This window comes from Phasianus colchicus, chromosome Z, assembly GCF_987193195.1.
Source record: "Phasianus colchicus chromosome Z, bPhaCol1.hap1.1, whole genome shotgun sequence".
In the NCBI taxonomy this organism is placed as follows: Eukaryota; Metazoa; Chordata; class Aves; order Galliformes; family Phasianidae; genus Phasianus; species Phasianus colchicus.
In genome coordinates this window covers 38,666,635-38,679,882 of record NC_143476.1, presented here as the reverse complement: position 1 = coordinate 38,679,882, position 13,248 = coordinate 38,666,635, and the positions used below count along the sequence as shown (strand labels likewise).

At 35.8% G+C, this 13,248-nt stretch overlaps 2 protein-coding genes across 2 annotated transcripts in view; one reads left to right on the top strand and one right to left on the bottom strand.

Moving 5' to 3' along the window:
• The window catches only part of IFT74 (intraflagellar transport 74), a 35,193-nt gene that overhangs the window by 21,619 nt on the left and 326 nt on the right, over positions 1-13,248 (bottom strand). The window contains exons 2-9 of the mRNA XM_031602356.2: positions 13,086-13,226; positions 11,514-11,649; positions 10,940-10,988; positions 10,053-10,151; positions 9,841-9,901; positions 9,288-9,347; positions 8,274-8,335; positions 232-370 (exon numbers count right to left, since the gene is read on the bottom strand). Of these exons, the coding sequence (XP_031458216.1) occupies positions 232-370; positions 8,274-8,335; positions 9,288-9,347; positions 9,841-9,901; positions 10,053-10,151; positions 10,940-10,988; positions 11,514-11,649; positions 13,086-13,202 (723 nt within the window). The 5' untranslated portion in view covers positions 13,203-13,226. The remainder of the gene's footprint in view (positions 1-231; positions 371-8,273; positions 8,336-9,287; positions 9,348-9,840; positions 9,902-10,052; positions 10,152-10,939; positions 10,989-11,513; positions 11,650-13,085; positions 13,227-13,248) is intronic.
• Positions 654-8,249, top strand: LRRC19 (leucine rich repeat containing 19). Its single transcript, XM_090130897.1, has 6 exons — positions 654-683; positions 1,535-1,639; positions 4,305-4,397; positions 5,615-6,125; positions 6,314-6,520; positions 6,778-8,249. Exons 1-6 carry the CDS (start codon positions 654-656, stop codon positions 7,095-7,097), a joined length of 1,266 nt encoding a protein of 421 aa, XP_089987023.1. The 3' UTR covers positions 7,098-8,249.

The following is a 13,248-nucleotide window of genomic DNA, read 5'->3' as shown; positions in this document are numbered from 1 at the left end:
GTTGGTCTCCAAATTTAAAAAGAAAATGATGAACGCAATTTGTTTCTAAGAAATTCTAAAGTGTAACATATTTGTTTCTATCTATTTTTCAGGCACTCCTACAATTTATCAACACACTGGCAAGTTTGTTATTGTATTACTCAGTTTTTACTTTAATATTTAAATTGTACCTATAATGAATGGAGCCAGGCTAAGAAACTTTTTAGGTTAAATATTAAGAAATAAACGAACCTGGGACACCTTTTCATTTGCAGCCTTCATCTCCATATATTTAATCTGATTTTCCTCAGTCATGTCTTTTATTATGTCATCTGCTGCAACTTTTTCATGTTCAATATCTTCTTCCACGGCTTGAATCAACTTTTCTGTGCTGTAAGAATAGCACATTTTTATGACTTTTAGAAGTCTATTTCTACTACTATTTTTCCAACCCACTGATGTAAAAAGTAGGAGAAGACACATTACAAAGTAGTACCTTTACTTGCAGTAAGTCTCTAGTTTTTAAACATGATGTGGACTCTGGGCTAGATACCTCAGTATCTCTATGAGACTAGAAACGATTGACTTAGCTGTTATGCATTGTCTTTGGTAGTTGTGTTTTGAAAGAAAGTTAAAGCTCAGTGCTTTTTTAAGAGGCAATACAAATATTAGCAATGGCTGTCCCAAAGAATTCATTATTCAAGGTAGCACAACACTAGATTACTAGGGAAACTGAAACAGGGTTGAGGCTTGGAAGTCACAAAACATTCTGAGATATTAAGTAAAAAAAAAATCGAAGCATCAACACAAAAGAGAGCTACTGAAGTAAAAAAGTTTCTACTCAGCTACATAGCTGAGAATGGAGAATGAGAGGAAGACATAGCCTTTTCTAGTTTCAAGCCATACACTGGGTAGAATGAAGCCTGCAGAATGAGCACCATTACGAGAAAAAATTACAGGACATAATGTGTCCTACATTTCACTACAATATCTTTGTAAATATGCATAAAAACATGCTTTCATATCAGAACAAATTCCTTCCTTTTCTTCTTAGAGATTTCTTCCCGACTTACAGCCCATGTCCTTAAATGCCTGTAATCTTTATAAATAATGAACTTGATATATAACACTCCACAGGTGTTTTTTTTTTTTTTTTTTTTTTTTTTTTTTTTTGATGCTTCTAAACCACAAGAACTTAACGGAGACTTAAGCAACTATTTAAGCACAGCTCTTTACCTCAGTATGCAAATCTCTCAAAAAATTCTTAATTTCCTGAAAAGTAACATTAAAAAAGTCCAAATTTTTTTTATCCACCTGCAACATTTCTTTAATTGACAATAATCCATCTTGCTTGTAAATATCCAGTGGCATTTTAACTCAGCGCTTCCTATATGATCTGGAACTTGACACTTGAGCATACTACCATCAGGCTTTCCTATTGGCTGCAGAACCAATTAAATTGAAGATGATTATACAAAATTACTCAACCTAGTCAATGTTTTGCTAAAGATATTCCAGTTTCCTTATTTTTTTACATGGCTTGCTTATTCATTAGGTACAAAGGTTGAAAAAAAACAAAGTGCTGTTACATGATACTATTTCTTGTCAGTGCACTGAGAAGTCTGTGTGGGTATATGGTGCTCCAAGAAGCAACAGAAAGGTAAGACACTTAGCGCATCTTTTTCAAAATGTAGGCAAAGGTTTTCTTTTAAAGCTTTTCTTCTAGACTGGAAATAAATATATCTTGACATATATTAAAAGTTCAGGAATTGCTACGAACCTTGTACATACAAAGTTGTTATGTAAATTGTGCTTCAGTAAAAAGCCAGAATACAGTCTGATTCACTTCTAAAAAGCAGAGTACCTGATTATACAGACCTCATTGCCTCCCAGATCTGCTAATTTCTTCACAAATGTAACAAAAGCAACAGGAGTTACATTACTACGTAAGTTGCACAAAATCCTCCAAGGAAATCTTCTGAACAAAATATTTTGGAGTTGAAGTAATGGGGACATGTCAAGGTTCTAACTATGTATTATTAGGCTCAGTTTCTTTCCAAAATAATTCCCTTAAGCAGCAATTCTGGTTTTACTGAAAAGCTACACTGCAATTAAAATCATAGATCCTTCCTCGTTCTTCTGTTGCTTACAACTGTTCCCCCATATAAATGCAGGAAATCAACTTTGTAAGAAAAACTCTAAGTTTTCAATGGATGTGAAAGAATGGGGACTGTGTTTTGACTAGGACATACTTGCAGTGAATTTTTAGACAGAGAAATGATTTTTCCTGTTAATGGCATCCCCGTTACTCAGATACATTAACTCTTTCCTTGAACTTATAAAAAACATTTAAATTAATTTTCACTGTTAATTTGGTTATTAACTTACAAACTGAGTAACTTTTAAAATATTATCCAATATTTTTCCCCCACTCTATTAATGACAGTATGTTTGTTTGTTTTTTTAAATCTGAAAACTGTGATGATGCTATTAATTGTATTTCTAGATTGCATGGTTAATGTCTGCTCTGTTTCTGAACATCTTTGAAGAGGTATCTCTGAAGTCCAAGTGTGCCATTAAGTTCCAGCTTAAACACAGTTGATATTGGGAGTTTTCAAAAACCACAGCATGTTTTCCACTAGTAATACACAAACTGCCTCCAAAAAGTATGGAAGACACCAGTACGGCCTTTGACTACAATAGTTCCTAATACAGCAACATACTACCACTGCTGTTATTACTGCCCCTCTTCCCTGCCACTTAATGTGTCTTTTTGTGTTTGATGCAAATTTCTCTTAAGAGCAAAAATAACAATGGATCAGAGTAGTATACATTCCTCTCTTGAGGAAGTTACAGAAGTGTACACAATGATTCAGATAGGTGAATGAGGAAAGTCCTCAGAGACAAAAACACACAAAAGCAATCAGATGTGACCAACTGGCCTGAGGCTTCATCTACTCCAAATTTATCAAAGGCCTTGTGGCACTCTTTTTAAGGATTGATATATTTCTTTTTAAATCTGACTGCCTACATTTAGTATTCTTCCTTATTTGTGCAACTGAGCTTCCTGAAGTAAATTGGACCCTGTAAAATTCAGTAAGTACTCTGCAAGAGGAACTTTAAGCAAGTATCTCAATCCTTATTTTTTGACCTTCTTTAATCCAGAAGATTGAAATATAGGAAGGAGATACTGAGGTTCACTCAGTTTATTAACTTTTCTTCATGAGACTTCATACACACAAAAGACTAAAAACATTACAAAAGGGATAATCTATTCTTAGCATAAAATTCTACTTTAAATCTTGCTTAAACATAGATCACTTTAACTTGTAAAAGTCAAGATTTAACACTCCTGCTTAGTAGATCTTCCAAATTATGTCCAGTTAAAACGAGAAGACGGATATGTCATACATTTTCTGAGAGAAGTTAACACTGCAGAGAATATTTATCAAAAAAATCTTCCTGACTCTCAAAAAATATGGAACAAATCTGTACAAAAACTCCAGCACAGGAGAATGAAGCATGCTTTCTTAGCAACAACTATGCCTTCATAGAACAGAAGGATGCTGCTTATGTCATATGTTATACTATGAATAACAAAGAGATTAGAAGATCTAATCATTAAAAATTCACAAAAAAAACTGTGAATTCATACAAGAATATAGGAGATATATGTCCAAATAAACCAGCAATCTAATACAGCATTCTGCCTCAATCAATGGAAACAAAAGAAATTATTTAGGGAGGGCATGAAAGCCTGGGTACTTTCTTCAGTTGATTACTATCATAGTCCTCCAGCACCCATAACTGCTTTAAAAGGATATTAAAAAGTATACATCAGCCTATTCCTTTTATCCATCTGTGAATCTGCTGTCTATTAACCTTCAGATCAAACCATTTTCTGTCTGCTGATACTGCCCACTGAATTCTAGATTTGCTCTAATCCAGGAGCTCAATGCATTACAGCTGATAACGTGTTTTTTCTCTTAATTTTACATTTTACAGTATCTATGTAAAACAAAATATACTGAGTTACTATTTATTCATATGTTAAACTACTGCTACACTGATATCTTCACTGAGCGGGTGGTGAGGTGCTGGCACAGGCTGCTCAAAGAGGTTGCAGATGCCCCATCCCTGGAGGTATTCAAGCTCAGGTTAGATGAGGTCCTGGGCAACCTGATCCAGGACTTGATTTAGCAGCTGGCAACCCTGCCTGTGGCAGGGGGTTGGAACCCAATGATCCCCGCGGTTCCTTCCAACCCAAGCCACTCTAAGATTCCATGATTCTGATCTCAGTATTGAAAAGTGTTGTTTTTTGCTAGACTCTGAAGATGAAACGGTCTTGGCTCATAATCTGGGCTGGAATGCTGCTTTGGAATCAAGTCACTGCTGACTGCAACATTACTTCTCAAACTGTAAGTTATGTACAAGTTATCCAAGTTTGCTGTGAAATAGGAATTAGCTCCTGGAAATCATATTAAGTGGTGGAGCAACACTAAAACATGTATATATTGGACAAATCACTCTCTGCCATTTTGGGACAGGTCTAAATCACAACAGGACAAGACCAATGACTGCTCAAGTGTGAGCAACATTGTGTCAAAGCTTGCCTAAGTCAGGATCAAATGTGTGTAAGATATTCAAAAGTACTCCTTATAATATTCTTTAAGATATTTTAAGATATTATTTCAAATACTGTTTTTTCAAAATATTTGACAAAAGAACTCCCAAAGAATATACACAGTACGGAACAGACCCTTAAACTAATTTGTTTTTAATAAAGCAAACTAGATACAGTCTGGTCACAGCACTAACAATTTGAACATAGACTAGAAGGAGAAACAACACAACCAATCTCTTCCCAGTAATCAGAATCTCATGTAAATCCAGTGCAAGTACCCTGCCAACAAACGCTGCAGTAATGCATTAGTAACTGTAGTAAGCTGCAGTGATGCATTAGGAAATCTACTTTTTTTCAGAAGAGAAAAATATTTCAAGGTATAAACACTCTTAAACCTGAAAAGAGTACAGCAATGCTAAGCTTCAGCACAGAAAAATCAAAATTAATTTAAATGCTATATGTATAATCAAATTATGTGCTCAAGATGGTTGAAAGCCTGTTTCAAAGATGTTTGCAGTAGTAAGCACAGCTATTCTAAAATAAAATACATTAGAAAAAGGTAATTTTAATTAATTGTTAGACTTGAATCCACTTTCTCTGTGTCACCTTTGCTTGGTGGTTTCTTGACTATGTGGCAAAGGAATCCTTTTCTACACTGTCGGCCCTCACACCAGAATTTCAAAATAGTCCTACGAACTCCAAAATGGCATGCCAGATCAGTTCTATTTAGAATGATAACCACATAAGCCTTGCAACTCTATTAAAATTTAAGCACTAAGTGTCCTGACCATCAGGTCCTTACACACTAAGACAGTTCATTTCCCTGTATCATTAATCTACAAGAACGTTATGGAAAACATTAACAAAACAGCATGTAGAACAGTAGAAGTTTTCTTCCAAATGGCTCCCACTGAAAAGTATTCTTTTATTCCCATTAACAGTTATCACTGGAACACCTTCAATGGACATCTCTATTGTATTTTAATTGTTGATACTATGTTTTTTCAACAGGTCATTTGTGATGAGTCTGGAAAGAACCTCTCTAGCATCCCCACTGATTTGTTGCAGAATGTTACTAAATTAAATCTCAAAAATAATAAAATTACTTTAAAACACAATGACAAAGACATTCTTATAAGGCTTCCTAACCTCACTGAGCTTTATCTGAATGAAAACATGATTACTCTACTGTATAATAACAGCTTCTGCAATTTGACAAAACTTGTAAATCTGGATATAAGCAACAATTGTATTAACACAGTTCATCAAGCAGCATTTGCAGGATTATATCAACTGCTAGTGCTGAATCTTTCCTATAACAGGATTACTCAATTAGATTCAAATGTATTTTCTTCTCTAATAAATCTAAGAGTTTTGAATCTGCAGAATAACCTTTTGGAATCTTTTCATATAAAACCATCTTTTAAATTGACTACAATTACCTTAGATGGAAACCCATGGAACTGCTCCTGTAGCCTCCTTGATTTACAAATATGGCTAACTGCTTCTAATGTGACAATGGGTAAGTTCTTGTAAGAGCAGCATTTCACACCTGTTTGCCTCAAACGGTCTTACCTTAGTTTTTTCCTGATCTTAATAAAATTCACCATCAACTTCTCTGTGTTTTAGTTATCACTGATTTTTCTTTTAAGATCTTAATGCCAATTAGTTAACAATATCATAAACAATCTCTATTGCTCCTATTCACAGAAAATGAAAACAACACTATGTGTACATTCCCAAACATAAAGCAAAAATTCTCTATCAAGACTGCAACTATTCAACTAGTTGACTGCGAAATGGGAAAACTTTCTTCAGAAACTACTATACCTTCCACCTATGTCATTAAGCATCAAAGCACAGTCTTCCTAACAGCTCTGACTTCAAACATCACTGGAAACAATGGAACACATGCAGGTATCACTGCTGTTTTTCTTCACTGCTTGCAATCTGTTTTCTTTGCTGTTCCATAATTCATGTGGTTTTACATTTCCACTACAGTTATTCTTTCATCAAAGCATTAGAACAAGTGAATTTTCAGGTTTTATTATAACTCAGTTATCCCCCTGTCATCTTCTATGTGTTCTCAATCTAACTATTAAGAAATTCATACTAGAGTTCTTTCAGATGTTACACATAAAGATAACTATTTTTTTTTCTGTCTGTTTGAAAAGAATTTCCAGTTCTCGGCAAAAGCTGGACCTTCCTCATGGGAGTGCTAGGCTTTGTCCTAAGCACCACACTCCTGATTTTTACTGCCATAAAATGCCCAACATGGTATCAGCATTTGATGAGCTACAGACACCGTCGTCTGGAAGAAAATGACCCTGAGATGTTTGAACAGGAGTTCTCAGCAGACATGAGTTCTTTTCCTGCAGGATCAGATATAAACAATGAGGATCCCATAGTAATATTTGACAAAACTTTTGAACCCGAGGAAGATGGATTTATTGAGGACAAATATATAGATACTTATGTAACTGAGCAGAGCTAATATCTTACACAATGGACAATGAACTGACTTTTCAAACTATTCAGCCTTCCACATTACACTATTTAAATACAAAACAAAGTGAACTGAAGCAGCCTTGCACCTCAAGAAATTTGTAACAAAGTACTGCTGAATGAACCATAAAGGTTAAAAATTTGGTCATGTCCACATGTTAGTGTCACAACAAATATTTTGAAACATGAAAGAATAGTGATCATCCATGTTTTAGAAAAAAACACTATAACTTGTGGGAGGAAAAGAGCTTACTGTATACTGCCTAAGATGACAAAATCCTTAAAAAGCACCTTGTGAGGCTGATATAATTACTAACACTACAAAGATGAAGAAGCCAGAGACAAAAAACTCTTTTTTTAAACATCTGAAATAGAACACAGACTGGGAGACTGAACCCAGATCAACAGCATCATAGCTCAATGGTTTAACAGGCAAAACAAATGTCTACAAATATTTACACTGAATCAGTAGGCCAACTTAAATGTGCCTACATACAGTAAAATGATAACCAGCACTACCTGACACCTTTTTGCCTTAGTTCTTGATCAAACCAAGTCCCTGCACATTTTGTTAATACTTAGAAATGTATTTAGAGATAAATCAGATATATTTATGAGCTGTTGAAAACCACAGTAATAGTGAAAAATAAGTTATTAAATGGCAAATTGCTATTTTAAAATTCACCCTTCTAGCCTATCACCACACAAACTGTTCTCAAGACTTACAAATTCCTATTGGAAACAGCTCATTTCCTTTATATACATCCTTACTCATTTACATATACATACTTACTCCTTTATATACATCCTTACCAGGCAGGAATTGCTGTTTTAGTCCCCACTTGCACCTACTTTTTTCCCTCTACTACAACACAACATCCACCATCTGCCATAAGTAGGTCTCCACAAAGCAGGAGACTTCTATGCCATCCATCTTTTTCTGGATGACAAGGTAAGTTATCATCATAGCAGCTACTCAGAAGAATTTAAAGACAGAAACTCCAGCTTCGACTTGATACTGGTATATGATCTAAAAAGTGTTTGGATATCATTTGTTTCACAGATTACACTGCTGACAAATTTCTGAATTCAGTAACTTCTCCATTTTACTGTTTTCAGGTAAAGAGTTGGCAGTATTTGACAGGCATATACTTTGTGTACTTACGCTTGTCTTTCTGTGAAAATTTTATCCACACTTTGAGCATCTCGGTCATTCTGAACTTTTAACTAGAAAAAAAAGAAAAAATATATATTTGAATATAATATATAAGAAGAAAACGTATGTACAAGTTCAAGGTTTTCTGTAATGGAGTAAGAAGTTGCTCAGAATGCAATGGAGAAAGGAGGAGCAGAGACCTGTTGCTCCAGAGGTGTTCTCAGGCCTGAAGAAACAGTTTCTGCACCTCTGTGTTTGAAAAACAAGTGCAATCAAGTCTGTAGCAAACTAATTTGCATACTATTACTATGGCACTCATTAGTAAAATAGTGTTTAAGCCCACAGATAGAATGCAAATGTAACAGAGCACTCTTCCCTTTTTGTCACAGACGAGACTTTATTTTTCAATGAAACATGGAAAAAAAAAAAATGGCCAAGAAACATAGGTGGTTTTTTAACCTACCAAAGTAACAGAAAAAGTAATCTCAAGAAATAGAAAATGCCTAATGCTTTTAAGGCCTTAATACTTGTATAAATTGTCTCACTTTAATTAAGAAAATTAAAAAGAACAAAGCTGATTGATTTTGTCATTGGCCACGTCACAGACTTGACTGGAATTATTTAAAAGACATAAAACAGAAGAGATCTAAAATGCATTAGCAAGATTGAAGTTGCAGTGCAGACAACTGAATTTGCCTTTCAGAAGACATAGTGTTCTATGCTTTTTAGTCAGATAAATAATGTATTGTAACACTTGCAATTTCAGTTGGGAACACAGCCTTCTCAAATTTAAGACACAGATACACTATCTTCACAGAAGCACTATCATCTGTCCATACTTTGGACAGTTGTCTCACTGCAAACACATGATGTTGCCAAGATTTCAGTCCAATTTAAATTGGAGGAGAAAGTATACACTGCAAGTTAGTACCATGCTTTTCTACATATGTAATGTGTTCAAAGCACAGATATCTAATATATACCATTCCATTGATTAAATATAGCAAATATCCTAATTCCTACCAAATTGTATTCACGAATCACTTGTGTAATGTCTGTATTGGTGTTAAGTAGATCCACAACCTGAAAATAGACAGAATTTCAACCTGTAAGATTTCTCAATTATTAAAAAGACAACAATAATTACACACATGTACACACACACACAAAAAAAAAAAAAATCAGAAAAATAAGTAGCAACTCATAAAGCATTCGTGAAAATACAGTATTTATCTACTACTGCAAGCAGGAAAACATCTGAATTTTAAACCTGAGCAGATTATATGCAGTTCATAGAAGTAATTCTCATTTAATGTGGCTGTACAAACTCAAATATTATACAGCACATATTTCTTAATTGCATATGCAACAGCTTATCCTAACACATACTAAAATTTCTTGTTTTGTTCTCCTTCCTTACTTTTTCCTCTTCTGGTAACTGAATAAACTCAGCTTTATTAACCACTACACTTTTAAGGAAAAACAGCAAAGAAGTTAAAGCAAAGCAAAATCAGTAGTAAACAAAGGAAAGAAGGGCAAAGTGTGTTTTCAGGATCAAAAGCTGAATGTAGCATACCATGTTGTAGTCTTCTAGCTGACCTTGCCACTCTTTGATCTCACCAGCTAATGCCTCTGCCCTGGATACAAAACAAGAAGCCAAACTTAAAACAGGAAGTGCTACATAATTAAAATGAAATAAAAAAAGATTAATTTAATGGTTCCTTGAAGCCTGCACAGTAGCCTCGTGACTGAGAAAGTTAACTTCGCATTAGTTGTCACAGAGCTCACCTTCTCTCATATGACAAATAAGCAGATTTTTCTTGCTTGTACATTTTTATTTTTTCCTGCAGCTTGTTAATTTCTGATGCGAGTTCACTGGCTTTGCTTCTGCAAAAAAATAAAATTAAATTATATTTAAATATACAACTAAAACACAGTGAACAACAAAATTTTACTCCATGCAAAGCAGAAACACTATCTTTCTCACATGGCACCATGTTTTCAATAAACTGTTTCTATGAAAAGGTAGATAAATAAGGAAAAATTAAAGCAGTTCTGCCAGATAAAGTCATAAGCAAATATTTGAAAACCTGGCTATGAAATTAAATGCTTTCATTATTTTTTTTGTTCTGGTTGAAACAGTCATGAATGTTTCTGAAATGTGCCAAAAAAATCATAGCATCCTTTCACAGAATATAGGCATTATCCACATGAAAAAAAAACAACACCATCTTTCAGGACTGACCATGTAATCCTGTAATATGACCTGCTGACAAAGCAGCAAGAGTTTTTATCAGTGTCACCTAAAAGTACAAGTTCGAAGCATATACTAAAATGTGCTTAGTTTGAGATTCTACCTCTTACAACTGAAGCTATCAGACCCACTAAATGCCACAGGTGGAAGCTCAAAATCACTGATGCTTCTGTAATGAATGCCGTGGGAGAGCACTGAACTTAGCTAGCCTACAAACAAAATGTCAGAGAAATGTTCTACTTGGACACAAGCATAACATTCCTCTCCTCCTACAAACTACCTTTAAATGACTTTCACATCTCAAACAGGACAGATTTTATTATCAGTTAACACCAGTTATCCCACGCTATTGTTAAGCACAGCAGATGGGAAAAGAGGAAGTAAAGCTTTACACCTTCTGCACTTCGAGTTTAAGACATACCTCAGCAGTCCAAGATAATAAGTTTTATCCATTATCTGTCTCTGAGGACCTGGCAAAGGAGAATAAAATGGCATTTCACTATACAGTAACTCATGCTGATTTAATAATTTGCAGATTTTACACACAGAGAACTGTCATCTTCTCAGTGTTCTTGAACAGATTTTACTTCACCGAAAAAAATGAAAGCAGAAATTCCTTTTAGACTGTTGTGTAGATACAAAATACTTTTTCAACTATATTAAATACTTTATTTACAAAGATACGTTGCAGAATCTTAATTACTCTGCAGCCCTGGAAGAAGATACAATTTATCCTATTGTTCCTTTTAAATTATATTTAAATAGATTCAAAAGTCCTAAGCAAGCTCAGGCGCTGAAAAGCCTTTGTCTACACTGACAGCCAAAAATCAAAGGTCAGGGTGTGCTTTAACTTTCCTCTCCTTCCTCTCAATCTTTGTAGTCATATCAATTTACAATTTTTCATAGGTATGTACACCTATGAAACATCTTCCTTTAAATGCTCCCTTAAAACTTTTTCAGACATCTTGATACCTACTTTCTACAGAAAAAATTACCTTTTGTTCCAGTTTTCATTCCGCTTAATCCCTGCTGTGTGACTGGGCGGTCTGCCACTTTAATGTGAGGTGACAAGATTCCACTTGCAGTTGAAGAACCAGCACGAGAACCAGGTCTTGATGTACTGGGAGGCATCTAGAAAAACAAAACAAAATCCCACCAAAAAAACCCAAACTCTTGAGTTATGAATCTTTTATCTTCATGCAATCACCCAAGCAATTACAAACTTAAGAGGTAGTCTCTACAATCTTCATATAAGAATCTTTCAGTGTGTATACCTCTTCAGCTAAACAGAGCTTTAGTGAAATATCTGCTGAAGAAATGTAGGAGATTGCTTTTGAGGAGTTATTCACTGTGGTTTGTGCATGACACTGATACTATCCTGATTTCCCAGATGAACTCATGATGCAAGACCTCAATGACATCATTCCATCAAAATTACAAGTAAAACCCTCTACAGAATGAAAATCTTTCAATTCTTCCTGAGAAAATATAGAATCATACAATCATAAAATACCCTGATGACCACCAAGTCCCAGCTCCTGACTCCACACAGGACCACCCAAAAATCAGACCGCATGTCTGTGAGCACTGTCCAGAATCTTCTTGAACTCTGTCAGCTTGGTGCCTTGACCACTGTCCTTGGGAAGCTGTTCCAGTACCTGGCATCTTCCTGATATCCAAACAGACCCTCCCTGACACAGCTCTGTGCCATTCCCTCAATCCTGTTGCTGCAACCAGAAAGCAGCTTCTTGTGAAGAGCTGTAGGCTGCCATGAGACTTCCCCTTAGCCTCCTCTGCTGTGAGTTTAACAAATCGAGGAGCCACAGCCTCTCCTCACACCTCTAATCCTCCAGACTCTACACCATCTTTGCAGTCTCTCTTTGGCACTCTCTAAAAATTTCATGTCTTTTTTGTACTGTAGCACCAAAACTGCAGTACTCAAGGTGAGTGCAGGCACTGAAGACACCAGTGCAGGGTAGAGTGGGACAGTTCCTACCATCACCTGAATGGCAGTCTCTGGATGTGGTTGGCCTTCCTGGCTTCCTGGGTACAGTGCTGACACATGTACAACCTGCTATGATCAGGATCCCCAAATGTTTTTCAGTGGGGCTGCTTTCCAGTGTCTCATCTCACCCATCTCTATATACACATACAGTCTTTATAGCTAGGGTTGCCCCTTCCCAGGTACAGAAATTGGCACTTGCTCTTATTAAACATCATGCAGTTGGTGATACCCTTATTTGTCTAGATTTCTCTGCAAGGTCTCTCTGTCCTTTACAGAGTCAACAGCTCCTCCCAGTTCAGTATCACTGGCAAACTGGCTCCAAACACCTTCTAGTCCTACATCCAAGCCACTTATGAAGACATTAAAGTGAACTCACTCTAAATTGGAGGCTGGGGATCCCCACTAGTGACCAGCCAGCAGTCTGATGCATCCCCATTTCCTATAACCATTCTACAGCATTATGCTTTTCGTTTATCACTCCTGAAAAATTACAAAAGTCTGAGTAACAATCTAAAAATACTGCAGTTGACTTTATTTATTTACTTATTTTCTTTTCACATACCCCTGTTCCTATCCTGGCTGCTGATGGAGCCCTTGCTGCAGAGGATGGCCTTGCTGGCAGCCCTACTCCTGCTCTCGAAGGTGGACGGCCTGTGGGAGTTCTGTGGCTGCTCGCCATGTCTGTTTCCTTCTGAACTTCTCCCTGGAAAGAAGGATAAGCAACA

Bases quoted from the DNA above. Each gene is read 5' to 3' on its own strand.
- LRRC19 (XM_090130897.1), top strand. From the start codon at position 654: ATGGCTGTCCCAAAGAATTCATTATTCAAG. The intron at 684-1,534 runs GTAGCACAACAC...CTTATTCATTAG, and splicing joins CAAAGAATTCATTATTCAAG to GTACAAAGGTTGAAAAAAAA. The intron at 6,126-6,313 runs GTAAGTTCTTGT...TCCTATTCACAG, and splicing joins TGCTTCTAATGTGACAATGG to AAAATGAAAACAACACTATG.